Here is a 16,684-nt window from a genome sequence, read left to right on the forward strand (position 1 = left end):
TTTCCGTAATGTTAAATATATGTTTTATCTAGTAACTTGCCAACCCGAAAACAGTGTACCGTCATCTGGGGCGAATTGGGACTACAATCTGAATAGGGACAGCAGTGTTAAGAGCATTTAATGATTTTAAATTTGGAAATGGATGTACACATTTGGTTGAGTCTGTTCTATCCGAAACCAACCAGAAAAATAAAAATATTGTGCTATAACATCCCAAGTAACATTTTAGGCTTTATCAAAGCTGTCACAACCGCTATAAAACCTATCAGCCAAAACCAACATTAAAACCCCTTAGTCGTAACAAACTCCCCAGAACCTTGATAAACCCCACTTAAAACCCAAAAGGACCTCCGCAAAAGGTTGTTACGGCCTATTTATAAAACCTACATAGGAGTTCAAGGCTTTACAACTGAATCCTAACAACATCCTCAAAGCCTTGATAAAACCTTTGTTAAAACCTAGTCAGGAGTTATGGAAAAATGACATTTCATACGTATTCAAACGTTTTATGCCAAATAGGTTTTATTTTGGTCTTCGTCTTGCCAAATGAAATTATGTAGATGGTTGTCAAAAATGGCGATGATAAATAATAGATATTAGAGGTAATCCAAATAATTTGAAAGCTTATTTCTCGCAATTGATGGCTTAAATTCAGCTGCGGTTGAAATTTTATTGATAAATGTAGGGGAGATAGAGCCAAAAAATTCAACTCGCTTCATCAAAAATCAATATTTTGTAATCATACTGTTTGATGTTACAAAATATTTTATTGCAATTCTTTGAAAAAAATGTTGAAAATATTTTTAAACATCTATCGCTATATTAATCATACCAGAAATTCAGCATAAATGTGTGTTTTCATCAAATTTAAATAAAATTTTTCAGTTTTTCATTTTTTCAATCAGAGCACGCGTTTAGCGCCATATTTATGCACTGCTATTTGGCCGCGATAAATGCTCTGTTAGGAGCTTATGGGTTTAAGTGAGCTTTTTGCATGCCTAATGGCACTTGACAGCTACAACACCCTAGGTTTTAACAAAGCATGCGATAAAACCGTTTGGCATGACATTGCCATCAGGTTTTCAAGCTTCTATTAAAACTTTCATAAAACCTTATTGAAAGCCAGTCGGCTTTTATTTCCACCCGGTTTTATGTCCGAGGCATAAAACCCTGTTAGAACCTATTAATTAGCTCTTGCTTGTTGGTTCAGGTGAATGCCCAAATAAAACTATTAAGCAATCAAGATGCTACAATAAAACCTCAATAAAACTTGGTGGTGGCTAGTTGGTTTAAAAATGTTACTTGGGATGATTAGAACTGCTGTCCCAATTCGCCCCAGTTGACGGTACTAACATTGTTTGTTTTGAGACTGTTCTCACAGAAACAAATCAAAAACTTCAAAATTTTGTGCAAGAGCTTTGTTGAAGCATCCGACCCGCAACCGTTTTTATTCAAAATTTGTGCGAAATTCCCTTCGTTTCTTCCACTGTAAATTCAAATTTGAGTTGCTACTTTTTATATTTGTATCCAATATAAATCCATTTCAATGAATCATCTTTGCGGTTAACTTTGCGCAGTAGGAATGGAAAAGACGGATTTTGGAATTTATTGACCAAATATTCTTATGAATAATTTTGAAAGGATTGAAATAGATTAAACTTAATGTCGATGATTAATTATTATTTAAAATAATATTGATTAAACTGTTTTTAACTTTTTTAAACTCGTTCAATGTCTTGAGGGACATTCAAGTGGTACTCGTGTGGCAAGCATTTAAAACACAAATTTATGTTTTTAACCCAGATCATGTTCACCATTTCTCCTTTAGAGCACCGCGGCGACCCAAGAGCTATGGACGATGAAATCCTCAAAACAGTAGAATCTATGCTGGGCACCAACATCCAGGTGGTGGATTGCGAAAAGACTCAAACGATTCGCGAGGAGGAAGTGCTGCTCATCAATGGCGTTCCGGTCACCCTAGAGGGCTCCGATGGCAACGCCATCAAAAAGGCCCTAATCGCTGGCGAAATTCCCTCGTGCGAAATGCTCAATCAGCTGCTGTTTCGAGCAGGAGTATTGCGCCAACCGGTACAGCTTGAAACTTCGCTCAGCGTGAAAACGAGTACCGTGACAACCGAGGACATTACGATCGCTCGCAATGGCCGGATATTGGACGAACGGTCGTGTGAGACAAAAGAGAACAACTATTACACGAGCACTTCCAGTGAAATCTGGGAGCCTGTGGCCCGGTTGAAAAAGAAGAAGCAACAATTTATCAACGCCAGCACCGTGGACGATATGCTCTCGAATAAGCTCAGAGACGAACTGTACTTAGTAGCTGCTAATGAATCTTCCTGTGAAAACGTTCCATCCCAGCCAACGCGCCAAAACTCAACCTGCACCGAATCTTCCACCTCATCCGAATCCAACTATTCATCCTCGAGGCCCGTCAGCAACGTCTCGAACGCTTCGTACGACAACTTTGTCTGCCAGATTACGCCCACCCAGCCGCGTAAGACTAACCTAAAGTCCACGTCGTCTACAAAACTGTCGCCAAACAAGCAGAGTGTGAGCTGCGATTCCGGAAACGACGAGGTCACTCTCACTTCCGTCTACAGCAGCGGAATCGGCGGCGGAGGCGGAGTAGGCCATGAGTACTATCCCTTTAACGACATCTCCAAGACCAACACCACCAACTCCATGCAGACGGACTCGTCGTTTGGGTGCGAATTCTCACCGCCTACTTCATTTCACGGCGATGAACCTGACTTTGCCGCTGTCATCGTTCGGAATGATGCGCCGCAGAAAAAGTGCAACCGCACGACGCTGCTGATTCGCAGTAGGCCACAGCGACACGTCCGAACGGTATTTGATCTATCCCTTAGCCTTAGCCAGCAACATTTGTTTAAGTTATTAACTAAAGAATACTAACAAGATGTAATTACGACACGGTCAATCCAGGGTGAAACTGCTAATAAACTTAATTAAACATTCAATCTTCTAACATCTGAAAAACTCATTATAAATCATGCAAATTAAAAAAAACTCTTTTCAATTTCCAGAATGACGCCAGCACAAACAGCACGGACGATCCAAGTCTCAACGACGAGAATGTAAGTGAAGCGGCGTGCCAAAGAGTCGATTAAGTACTTAGCCTTAACTCTTTATTTTTTCGCAGTGTCTGGTGTATCGGGACGGAAATTTGATTTCGGGCACGTTGGAGACGCTCATCAAACACATGGTTCCGACGGACGAGTACTACCCGGACCAGTCGTACCTGTTTGCGTTTCTGCTAAGCACGCGACTGTTCATAAAGCCGCACGAACTGCTGCAGCAAGTGTGCGATATCTGCCACCACCAGCAGCAGCTGGGCGTGTATCTCAGCAATAATAACAACAACGGAGTCGTGAATCAGGTACGAACTTGGACTTAAATATGCTGTTAATAATCGTTATAATATGTTCTCAAACAGACAACACATATAGAGTTCAGAAAAAAAAACCTAGTTTTATGTTTTGCCTTCCTAACTGAACTAAATTAAATGCTCGGAGACCGACCTTCATGTATAATTATCGACGCGGATCGAAAACTGAACAAATGCTGTCTGTGTGCATGTGTGTGATCAAAATTTTACGCAATATTTCATATTTCGAGATTTCGAAAGATATATCATAGCTTGTAGTATAGTAGCTTCGTTCAGCGAAACCAAAATCAAATTTTTGCACCCTTCGTTTCGAGAAATATTTTTCTATTAAACTTTATCTTTTTCTTTTCCATATGTTTTGAACATGCAAGGAAAATGTGCGCTTCCCTAACACGGACGTGAACTTCGAGTATTGGAACAACACCGGCGGTTAGAAAAATAACTTTATTCTTTGATTAAGTGGCTTGGTCACATCGGTTCTCCGGGATCTTAGTTCTTTGTGTTTTCACTACTTCGGGGACTTCGGGGACATCAAAAACAAGTTCACGTTTCTGCTGGACGAAAAATAATGTGCACAACGGATGGGTTGAAACAATACGCAGCACAGCCCTTTGTATTCGAACGGTGGTTTTATACACATGGTGTCGATTTCTGGAAAAGTCAGGGAAAACCTGGAATTGTCAGGGAATTTTATTTGACCTGGAAAAGTCAGGGAAAGTCAGGGAATTTTAAGCTGGGTCAGGGAATATCGATGATCTTAAAAATTTTACTACAAAATTTAATTTCTTTTTGAAAATTCGCCCTTGATGATGTATTTGAATGTCTTCCTGGCCAAACTTTGCAACATTTATGGGTCATTCCTTCCCAAGTGACCACGCGTCCAACATCGACCTTCACCAATTCTGCTCATATTTGGCATGGGGGTTGTTTTTGCCCCAAAAACAAAGAATCCAAAGTTTGGTGACATTTGGTCCACCCTCGCACCCGTGGCACCCCCCTCTTTTTCTGAGATTTTTGAAAAACCTCATTTTTAAAATGCATTTTGCTAAGAGAAAAGTTTACAAAACGTGAACTTTTGAGTATGCATATTTGAAGATTTTTTGACGTAGAATCGAATGGCGTACTCAAAATTTACGTACAGTGTTGCCAGATATGAAAATTTTGCGCTTTAAGTTTTAAAATGCATTTTTAACCCTTTGGACGAGCACTTACGGGAAAACTGACAATTTCATTCGATTGCTGAGAGTTTTTTACATTAAATTCAATCAAAACCTCAGGGTAAAATGAATATTTTTTTTGAGATATCACATTTTTAAGTTGGAAAGCTCTGTATTGCACAGCAAATGTTTTACTTAACCATCAATTTTCAACAGTACATTGCGTGAGAGCATAGCAGGCCTTGAAATTAAAATATTCTTTTTTCAATTTCTTAACGGAAGCAAGTGAATGTCCCAAAATTGAATTTATATATGTATGTATTGTATGCATGTATGTATTTATGTATTTATGTTAGTATTGTAAGTATGGATTTGAACCCCCGTCTTGGCAGGACTTGGCGTGGTTCACGGATATAAGAAAATGACAAAATGTTTAATTACGAGCGCTTCAACAGGAATTTTCTAATTTTATGGCCCCAGAAGCTAGCCTGATAATATTAGCCCATTTGGTTAATGTTTAGTGGGTCCAGTTTTGACCTGAAGTTAGAATGGAACTTTAATTAATTTACTATGGGGAATTTTCACTTTTAACATCTTCTTCGACAAAGTTTCCCAAAATGCTATAAAATTTTCTTATTGTCAAAATTCTTAAATATTTTATCCAGGGAACAACTTTGTAGAACATCGCAAAGCGCTAGGAATTGATCCCGAAAAAAATATATGGGTTAATTTTTGAGCATGTTTTTAAATTTTGGCAAAAAAATCCAAAAATCCTTCTAGTAAAAATTGGACCCACCAACCCTAACCAAATAAGCTCATATTATAAGATTAGCTTCTGGGGCAATAAAACTAGAAAATTCCTGTTGAAGCGCTCGAAATTAAACATTTTGTCATTTTCTTATATCCGTGAACCACGCCAAGTCCTGCCAAGACGGGGGTTCAAATGCATACATACAATACTTACATACATAAGTACATACATGCATACAATACATACATATATAAATTCAATTTTGGGACATTCACTTGCTTCCGTTAAGAAATTGAAAAAAAGAATATTCAAATTTCAAGGCCTACTATGCTCTCACGCAATGTACTGTTGAAAATTGATGGTTAAGTAAAACATTTGCTGTGCAATACAGAGCTTTCCAACTTAAAAATGTGATATCTCAAAAAAAATATTCATTTTACCCTGAGGTTTTGATTGAATTTAATGTAAAAAACTCTCAGAAATCGAATGCAATTGTCAATTTTCCCGTAAGTGCTCGTCCAAAGGGTTAAAAATGTATTTTAAAACTTAAAGCGCAAAATTTTCATATCTGGCAACACTGTACGTAAATTTTGAGTACGCCATTCGATTCTACGTCAAAAAATCTTCAAATATGCATACTCAAAAGTTCACGTTTTGTAAACTTTTCTCTTAGAAAAATGCATTTTAAAAATGAGGTTTTTCAAAAATCTCAGAAAAAGAGGGGGGTGCCATGGGCGCGGGGGTGGACCAAATGTCACCAAACTTTGGATTCTTTGTTTTTGGGGCAAAAACAACCCCCATGCCAAATATGAGCAGAATTGGTGAAGGTCGATGTTGGACGCGTGGTCACTTGGGAAGGAATGACCCTTATAATAATATTTTTTTTTATATTGGTCAGTCCGGAAGGAACGCAGAACTCCATATAAAAATGCTTAAGAAAAGGGTCACGATGAAAAGCGCGTAGCTTGTTTGCAATATGTTTAGGTTTAAAAATCGAATGATTTGGATTTGATTTGGATTTCCGTTCAACTGAAAATTACAAATTACTAGCGCACACAGGGTGAGACAATATGAGGCAGCATCCTCAGAGATTTGTTCTAAAATTGGTCGTTTGCTTAGCATATAGGGACCATAGAGAAAATCATACATTTTGTCAAAAAAATTGAATGATTTAAAAAATCAATAGTTAAAAAATTCGAACATATGAAAATTAAAAAAAAAACTAAAATTCTAAAGCATAAAGATTCTAAATTTTAAATTTTTTGAAATTCTTGTATTTTGGAAATGTTGATTTCTTAATTTTTTTAAATTCTTATTCTGAAATTCTAAAAAAAATGTAAGGTTAGAAAATTTCACTTTAGTATTCTGCCGTTCTACGCATAATTGTCCCATGTTCAAAAAAGGACAACTCGTCGCCATCGTGCTAACTTGTCGTACGTGCATTTTGGGCCAAATTGAGTTAAGAACGCCATTTTGTGCAGCTAACAATGCCTCACCTTTTGACCTTCACAGATCCCCAAAATTCGATTTCAATCCTGAGATATTCAACAAAAACCGAAAAAACTCCGTGCATTTTTGTCACTTTACATATGAAAGTAGTTTCAATCTTGTCGTGCTATCTTGTCACTCCATGAAAATTGATGTAAGTGCGACAAAAGGCCAAAGGGATTTCAGGCCAGGAAAGTCAGGATGCGTTTGTCGCACGTACAAGCTAGACTACCGTAAACATTTGTAATTATAACTCGGGACTCCAGCAACCAACTTCAACCAAACTTTGGGACAATGCACAGAATGGTCAGCCAAACAAAAAGTGTTTGTTATTGTTTACATTGCGTGCTCTCGTTTTTGTATATTCAAGGTCAAACATTAAAACGCGTTTTTCTCGGAACGTCAAAATGGCGGGTGCGACAAGATAGCACGACGACGTCGAACTGAGAAAAACGCGATTAAAATTTTTCGATCGATTTCTATGTTTCTACGCATAATTGTCCCATGGGTCCCTGCTCGCCCTATATGTCCCTAATCACCCCGGATAGAATTTTATCACCCTTATTTGTAATTCTCTTGCAGGTCAACAGAAAAATAAGATTACATTCTTCGTAAAACTCATAATTTCGTGATAGAAAATACTTGGTGGGACAATTATGCGTAAAAGTTCAACGATGGGACAAACAGACTTGGTGTTGTTTTCAATGATTTTCTGAACAAAGCACTAGATTTTATGTATTTTTCTGAAAGTATACGTAAAACTAAACTTAAAAATGATAAAAAGTAAGAATCGTCAAAAATGACATGGGACAATTATGCCTAGAACGGCAGTATTCGTTATCTAAATTTTTATTTTTCTCAAAATTAAACTGAACTGATTTAAAAATGATCCAAAGTAGTCTAATTTTGTGTAGTCTAAAATGGAAGCAAAATAGTGGTGGTGAAATGGAATTAAAAATTAAAGAATTAAATTCAAGAATTAAAGAAATAAAATAAAAATTTATGGAAAAACAGGGTTGTTACGGACTACACTCATCTCATTTTTAAACATACTGACTCAGAATATTTAATTTCTTTAAAGTTTTGAGTAATGTTTTTTATCCATTATTGTTATTCTTTTATACTAGATACATTCAATTTTAATCTTGTGAATCTTAATCATATTTCAAACTTTTCCTGAAGATGCAGACATTTGGATGTAACAAAAATTATTATTGGTCATATTCCAGTAGATGTACTGTGCTTCTATCCGAAATATGAGCTTGATTGGACATAACAGAAGCTTCTCCGCCTTTGAATTTTAGATGGGACTCAACCAGTAGAAATATTTTTTTTCAAATTTGAACATTCTTGAAGAAAAATAAAAAAATCAAAACATTCAAAAACGGAAATCCAAATCAAATCCAAATCATTCGATAAACCTAAACATATTGCAGCTCCAACATTCAAAATTTGATTATTCAGAAATCAGGAAATAAAATTAGGAAAAGTAGTATTAAAAAACCCAAAAAAATTAATTCATATTAAAAATAAAATTAAAAGAATCTGAATCTGAATCTAAATTCTTAAATTCTTAAATTCTTAAATTCTTAAATTCTTAAATTCTTAAATTCTTAAATTCTTAAATTCTTAAATTCTTAAATTCTTAAATTCTTAAATTCTTAAATTCTTAAATTCTTAAATTCTTAAATTCTTAAATTCTTAAATTCTTAAATTCTTAAATTCTTAAATTCTTAAATTCTTAAATTCTTAAATTCTTAAATTCTTAAATTCTTAAATTCTTAAATTCTTAAATTCTTAAATTCTTAAATTCTTAAATTCTTAAATTCTTAAATTCTTAAATTCTTAAATTCTTAAATTCTTAAATTCTTAAATTCTTAAATTCTTAAATTCTTAAATTCTTAAATTCTTAAATTCTTAAATTCTTAAATTCTTAAATTCTTAAATTCTTAAATTCTTAAATTCTTAAATTCTTAAATTCTTAAATTCTTAAATTCTTAAATTCTTAAATTCTTAAATTCTTAAATTCTTAAATTCTTAAATTCTTAAATTCTTAAATTCTTAAATTCTTAAATTCTTAAATTCTTAAATTCTTAAATTCTTAAATTCTTAAATTCTTAAATTCTTAAATTCTTAAATTCTTAAATTCTTAAATTCTTAAATTCTTAAATTCTTAAATTCTTAAATTCTTAAATTCTTAAATTCTTAAATTCTTAAATTCTTAAATTCTTAAATTCTTAAATTCTTAAATTCTTAAATTCTTAAATTCTTAAATTCTTAAATTCTTAAATTCTTAAATTCTTAAATTCTTAAATTCTTAAATTCTTAAATTCTTAAATTCTTAAATTCTTAAATTCTTAAATTCTTAAATTCTTAAATTCTTAAATTCTTAAATTCTTAAATTCTTAAATTCTTAAATTCTTAAATTCTTAAATTCTTAAATTCTTAAATTCTTAAATTCTTAAATTCTTAAATTCTTAAATTCTTAAATTCTTAAATTCTTAAATTCTTAAATTCTTAAATTCTTAAATTCTTAAATTCTTAAATTCTTAAATTCTTAAATTCTTAAATTCTTAAATTCTTAAATTCTTAAATTCTTAAATTCTTAAATTCTTAAATTCTTAAATTCTTAAATTCTTAAATTCTTAAATTCTTAAATTCTTAAATTCTTAAATTCTTAAATTCTTAAATTCTTAAATTCTTAAATTCTTAAATTCTTAAATTCTTAAATTCTTAAATTCTTAAATTCTTAAATTCTTAAATTCTTAAATTCTTAAATTCTTAAATTCTTAAATTCTTAAATTCTTAAATTCTTAAATTCTTAAATTCTTAAATTCTTAAATTCTTAAATTCTTAAATTCTTAAATTCTTAAATTCTTAAATTCTTAAATTCTTAAATTCTTAAATTCTTAAATTCTTAAATTCTTAAATTCTTAAATTCTTAAATTCTTAAATTCTTAAATTCTTAAATTCTTAAATTCTTAAATTCTTAAATTCTTAAATTCTTAAATTCTTAAATTCTTAAATTCTTAAATTCTTAAATTCTTAAATTCTTAAATTCTTAAATTCTTAAATTCTTAAATTCTTAAATTCTTAAATTCTTAAATTCTTAAATTCTTAAATTCTTAAATTCTTAAATTCTTAAATTCTTAAATTCTTAAATTCTTAAATTCTTAAATTCTTAAATTCTTAAATTCTTAAATTCTTAAATTCTTAAATTCTTAAATTCTTAAATTCTTAAATTCTTAAATTCTTAAATTCTTAAATTCTTAAATTCTTAAATTCTTAAATTCTTAAATTCTTAAATTCTTAAATTCTTAAATTCTTAAATTCTTAAATTCTTAAATTCTTAAATTCTTAAATTCTTAAATTCTTAAATTCTTAAATTCTTAAATTCTTAAATTCTTAAATTCTTAAATTCTTAAATTCTTAAATTCTTAAATTCTTAAATTCTTAAATTCTTAAATTCTTAAATTCTTAAATTCTTAAATTCTTAAATTCTTAAATTCTTAAATTCTTAGATTCTTAAATTTTTAAATTCTTAAATTCTTATATTCTTAAATTCTTAAGAAGTTCTTCTTGAGAGCTTAAGAGAACATTTACATGAAAATATAGCTAAAATCGGGTTTTCCAATGAACCAATGTTTTCTACACATTATTCAAGCCAAAACCAAGAGATTTTAACCTAGCAACAAACATAACATTGCTTTAAACGAAAATGCCATCTAGAACAAGCTGAGTGCCGTTAGAAAGAGCTCATAGTGCCGATGCATGTCTGCCTCAGATCGAGAATTTATTACAATTTTTAAATTTTATTATTTTTGCCTTCCTCACCTCACTGAGGCAAGGCTATAAAATCACTCAAAAATTGAACTTTTTAAATAAACCTCCCAGATATACCTTTACGTATACATATCGACTCAGAATCAAATTCTGAGCAAATGTCTGTGCGTGTGGATGGACGTAGAATTTTTTTTCTCACTCACTTTTCTCGGAACTGGCTCGACCGATTTTGTCCGGATCTATGTTTTTGGATTTGCCTTCAGGTTCTTTAAGTCTTTTTTTAAATTTCATCCGGCTTGGTGCAGTACTTTAAAAGATATGTTCGAAAAACTGTTTTGGTTGATACTAAAAAGGGTCATTATTTACATAATTTGAAAGCTCCGGCGGATAGCTGTTGGAACTTTACGCTCAGTGCACGCACACAAACACTGCAGTGCTTTCAAATGGTTCATTAAATTTATCATACCTAGATGGCAGCACTCAGATGTATAGTGTCTTTCTAAGTAAGCGTTAGCCAAAGCTTTCGTAGTGTGTGGTTGCAAGGCTTTTAGGAGGAAGGCAGCAACCACCTTCCGGTGAATTAAGTAACGTTTTATCAAGATTTCATTGAGTTTTTAGATCTAAATTCCTAAATGTTGAAATTTTTTATTTATTTTTTTACCAAAATGTTTGTTTTGGCTTTTTCCTTTAGTTACCTAATCCTATCAAAAATACATTTTCAGCATTTCAAGATTCTGCGTTCTGAGATTACAAAATTGAATTTATTATGAAACTCTTTTGTATATTTGTCGCAATAATATTTTTCTTAAAATGACTCGGATTTTACGTGGATTGGGTTTTGGGATGGAGCGGATTTTTTTTCGATTTCTCCGTAACAATTCTGAATAAAGGAATTTGAAAGTTCAAGAATTTATAAAATATGGTCTCTTCGGAAATGTTGTTCCCAGCATCCGAGATTTCATAGGGATTGTACAACTACATTTCACATATTTTCCCCAAACATCATTCAAGGGGTTACTAGGAAGAGTTCCCGTGGTCAGATCGAGTTTAAATTTGGAATCTATTCCAAAACACCCAAATATCTAAGTTTGATAAATAATGACTTTTTGAAAAAATCGAGCAGGATCTGTTTTGTTTTTTTTTTTGTTTTTTTTTTCAATTTTATAAAATGTATTGATCGTGTGAATGATCGTCTGTAGGCTCTGGTCAAGGTAGAAACCATTTTTTTTTAGTTTTATAGCATTTTTTTTTGTAAAATTATTTAAGTAGATGTTTTCTTCAAATATCCAGAAAACCGTTTACTTTAAATACAATCATTTTTGAAAAAGACCTAGATCTTTTTTAAAACCGTAAACATGTACTTGAAAAATTTGCATTTAATTGTATATTTTTCTTAGTTTTTCAGTTTTGTTTTAATATTTCTTAAGGTTCTACAAAATTACATTGATTACATTTAAGGTGAATTTTTTATTTTTTGCAAGTTTTTGTCTTCAAAACCTCTAGTTTTTTTTTTTATAAAAACACAATCAAAAATGGCATCGGCTTAATTTGTTTGAAACTTCCGCAAAAGACAACAATTTTAAAATTAAACATGACTCTTACTTTAATTCAAATTTTCAGTTGTTTTTTTTTTTGGAAAAATTTGCAACAATTGTAATTATTAATTATTTCTACAGTTTTTTTAAAGGTCCTGTAAGCTATTGTGTTTCATATGTTTATAGGACTTATTAAAAAAACTCTAATTTTTTGGTAAAGGGCAACATTTAAAATGGCATCAACAGATAAAAAAAAACATAGGGCAATTTTATGGTTGCTCATTTTGGATGTTCGATAAGAAAAAAATGATTGACAAAATAAAAAAAAAGTTTTAAAGTTTTTGCAGAATCCATCGTTAAAAAAATAAAATAATAAGTCATTGAATTTTATTAATATCTTAAATTTTCAATATTCAAAAAGGCAATTGCATGGAACCATAAAAACGCTCCAAACAATATGTTAGTAAAAAATAGAAAATAAAAAAATTGGTGGTCTGGAGAGGTCAGGGAAAAGTCAGGGAATTTTATGTTGGGATTTGGATCGACACCATGATACACACAGTTCAAGCACGACCCAACAACTAACCGTTTGTATCCCACTCGCAGAGAGTATTTCAATGAAAGCATTGTAAATGCCTTTTTGTAAATTGAAAAGCTAGAAAATCAAGAATTTTCGTGTAATTATATATTTAGAACATTTTTCGGTCATTCAATAGGCACCTTATCGCTCTAACTAATTTAGTTTAGGGGCATCGAACTCGAAAAAAAAGAATAAGGGACAGTCGCTATTCTATACTCAGCCAGAGCGGTCGCATTTTGCGCTCGCGCCTAGTTCGTTATCCTTTGTGAGACGGTTTCGGCCCAAGGTCGTTCGTTTTTAACGCCGATCGAAATGAAAACATTTCGCCAGAACTCCCTGGTTTTTGACTTCAATGTCATGCCTGTGGTACCAGAACTGGGGACAATCCAAAACTTCCTGCAGCAGCAGATCAAGCTGGACCTGTCATCGGTACGTAACCTGCAGGTGAACGTGTCGAGGAACCAGGTCATCATCGAGACAACAACGCCAGAGCAAGCATTTGCTATCGCCAGGGACCACAATTCTAAGCACTTCATCGTGCATGCGAAGAAGCGGTTCCTGATTCCTATCTACGTCGAGGATGGTGCCATCGAGGTGAAAGTCCACGATCTACCACCTCGTATGCCGAATCGAATCATCGAAGACCACCTTCAACAATTCGGGGAGATAATTTCAATCCACAACGAGGTTTGGCGCGACTTCTTTCCCGGTATCCCGAACGGGGTTAGAGTCGTGCGGATGAAAATTAAACAGCCGATACCCTCATTCGTCCAGATCGAGGGATTATCGGCGTATATTGTTCATAAAGAACAAGTCAAAACGTGCCGCTATTGTTCGCAAAAATTACACGCGGGACAAAAATGCAACGTCACAAAAAACATCAACAACACCATATCAGAGGAAGAAGATGAAGAAAACACCATGAAGACATCAAAGCCAGAAAAGAAGTTCACCAACGATAACACTCCCGATCTCTCTTTTTTGGAAAGAATTGAAAATACAGCCACAACACACATCAGCATCGACATCAGCAACGATGAAAGTAATCCACTTCAAGTAACAAAAAAGTCAAGCACTGTCCAACATTGCGGCAACTTTGAGGAAAAGAAAAAAAAGATTAAAAGATTAATCCTGGCCCAAAAATGTGTAAACAAGAAGCCAAATAAATATTTTTAAGGTGAAACGCCTCATCATCACCAATGTCAATGTGTTAGTGCGATGTGAGTGTATTGGAACGATGATGATCATTGAAATTTTCATGTATTAGTCATGACGTCAATAGTGCATACATGTAGTAGTGACGTTATATTCTGTTTACATCAGCGATGTAAACAAACACAATGTTTAATAATATCAAAATAAATAAATATAATTGTAATATTCGGCATTCATGTCGCATCGATTAGGAATGTTCCGTTCTGATCGCAAAATTAAGTGGAAAATTGATTTTACGAAAAATGGTACAATTTGGTGTCTTCAGAAGAATTGTTGCTAATGGGAAGGGGCAATTTTTGGCTTGGTTGAAAACTAAGGTTAAGTTTTAAAATGTTCGGGATCTGTGGTAAGAGTTTTCTCACACCCCAATTGGCCCGGTGGCATTATTTGAGACGAGATTTGTCTGATCACGCCTTTTGTCAGACGGGAAAGTAAATGTTGGCCCCGGTCTAACCTAGAGGTCAGGACGTTAGGTCCTTAGCTCAGTCCTGGTGTAGGAATCGTCTTCCTGGGAAAAGCCTGCCTCGGTAGAGTCGCTGATCGTCAATTGGACTCAAAATCCAAAGGTCGTCAGTTCGAATCCCGGGGTGTATGGGAGCATAGGTGTAAAAAAATGTTTGGATTGTCTCACTGTTTCAAACCTTCGGAAAACTTGTTTCGAGTAGGAATCTAGCAATAGAGAACGCCAAGGCAAAGCTGTTGAACGAACAATTTTTTTAAAAATTGATTATTTTTATTTATCTCAAAATGGTTGACCTTGAAGCCCAAATTGACTTACAAAAATGTTTGTTTTTGAGAGCTCTAAAAGTGCCCTGAACATCACTTTTCTCTAAAATTTAACCCTGAAAGACTACGCTAAAAAACAGACTTTTAAGGTTTTTTTTCAGATCCTTTCTTTAAATTTAGTCGTAGTAAGCGTAGATTGCTAGATAACATTTTGGAGTTTTCGACAACGTTTCTTGGAATAACAAGCCCAACAACTCTATAGTAGACAAAAAACCCTAAAATATTCTTGAAAAAATACATTTTTTAAAACACCCTAATGGTGAACCACACTCATTTTTAACCAAGTTAAAAGTTGCTCCTTCCCATTTCCAACAATTCTTCCAAAGCTCTAGAACGGCACATTTTTTCGGAAAATCCACTCTATTAAATTTTGCGATCTGGACAATGTTGGTTGATGAAAATTTCATTTATTTTATTTAGTTATATGACGCAAACATTTGTATTTTTTTCTGATCGGACCACCATCCGGCTCATTTATCGTTAGCTGAGAGGGACAGATTGTGGGTCTTGAACTCGTATCAACTTATCACACTAATATTATCTTTGACATTGAACGGCCAGAATCCTTCTCAGCTTCAACTTATGACGGATTCAACTACCTCGACGGTTCGACCGGCTCCCAACTTCAGCGCCGACGGCTTGTTCTTGGGTTCGCTGCCGGGCGTGTTGTACATGATCTCGTCCTTGGGCTCCACCATTTCCACGTTGTCCGACAGCAGCTCCTTGGGGCCGATGTTGCCGTTCGGGTCCCACGGCAGCACAATCTTGACTTGGATTCCGAGCTCTCCCAAAAAAAAAAAAAGAATAAGGATCCTGATGAAACTTAACTCATTCAACACAGATAACCATTTTTTAGTTCGTAGCCACTAACGCCTATTATTTATATATTTCCAGCAAAAAGCACAAAGTCTGAGCCAATTTGCGTGCAACTTTGTCCAGCTACTCTCCGAGTGGATCGAGACATTTCCGTACGATTTTCGTGATGAACGCGTAATGCAACACGTGCGCCTAATGACGCAGAAGTGCATCAACATCGACAGCAAGCTTCGCACGGAAGTTTCAACCCTGCTGCAGAATCTACTACAAAGGCTCAAAACCCTAGAAAAGTACGAGGAATTTCTGGACAAAATCAACGTCGAAGGTTCGAAGGAATGTGATATAAAGTCCGGTGGGGGTCGGGCGGACTCCCGGAGCAGCAGCAACAGTTTCCATCAATCCACGGAAAAGTCATCCTCGTCGATTCACCACCACACTTCCTCGTCGACCTCGTCGGTCAACAGCATTTCATCGATAAGCTCAACCCTATCGACGCCGGACATTACGGACCTGTGTCCGAGTCCGTCCGTGTTGGCGCACCAGCTGACGCACATCGAGCTGGAACGGCTGTCGTACATCGGGCCGGAGGAGTTTGTACAAGCGTTCGCCAAAGAAAACCCCAACGTGGACACGTCCATCAAGGACATGAAGAAGACGCGCAATCTCGAGTCGTACGTGCAGTGGTTCAACCGGCTGTCGTACATTGTCGCGACGGAAATCTGCAAACACTCGAAGAAGAAGCAGCGCGCGCGCGTCATCGAGTACTGGATCGAGACGGCGCGGGAATCGTTCAACATTGGGAACTTTAACACGCTGATGGCCATCATCGCTGGGCTAAACATGTCGCCGATCGCGCGGCTCAAGAAAACGGTGAGATTCAGATTCGGATATAGTTGTGAGGCGTGTTACTGAATGATGATGTTCTATATTTCAGTGGGCGAAAATCCAGTCGGCAAAGTTTTCGATTCTCGAGCACCAGATGGATCCGACGAGCAATTTCAGCAGCTACCGGTCAACGTTGAAGGCGGCCATGTGGCGCTCGGAAGGGGCCACGGACGAGCGCCAGCGGATTGTCATTCCATTCTTCAGCTTACTAGTCAAGGATTTGTACTTTCTCAACGAGGGATGCTCCAATAAGTGAGATTTAAA

At 34.6% G+C, this 16,684-nt stretch overlaps 1 protein-coding gene across 3 annotated transcripts in view; it reads left to right on the top strand.

Moving 5' to 3' along the window:
- LOC120419889 (ras-GEF domain-containing family member 1B-like) overlaps positions 1-16,684 on the top strand; it is a 69,992-nt gene that overhangs the window by 52,335 nt on the left and 973 nt on the right. Inside the window, exons 2-6 of one of the 3 annotated variants that reach the window (XM_039582756.1) lie at positions 1,829-2,865; positions 3,063-3,113; positions 3,179-3,415; positions 15,614-16,405; positions 16,470-16,672. In XM_039582756.1, the coding sequence (XP_039438690.1) occupies positions 1,852-2,865; positions 3,063-3,113; positions 3,179-3,415; positions 15,614-16,405; positions 16,470-16,672 (2,297 nt within the window). In that variant the 5' untranslated portion in view covers positions 1,829-1,851. Of the gene's footprint in view, positions 1-1,803; positions 2,866-3,062; positions 3,114-3,178; positions 3,416-15,613; positions 16,406-16,469; positions 16,673-16,684 lie in introns of those variants that run through there. The other 2 variants (XM_052706155.1, XM_039582754.2) reach the window with 2 other exon arrangements.

The sequence above is a fragment of the Culex pipiens genome, chromosome 1 (genome assembly GCF_016801865.2).
Source record: "Culex pipiens pallens isolate TS chromosome 1, TS_CPP_V2, whole genome shotgun sequence".
NCBI lineage: Eukaryota > Metazoa > Arthropoda > Insecta > Diptera > Culicidae > Culex > Culex pipiens.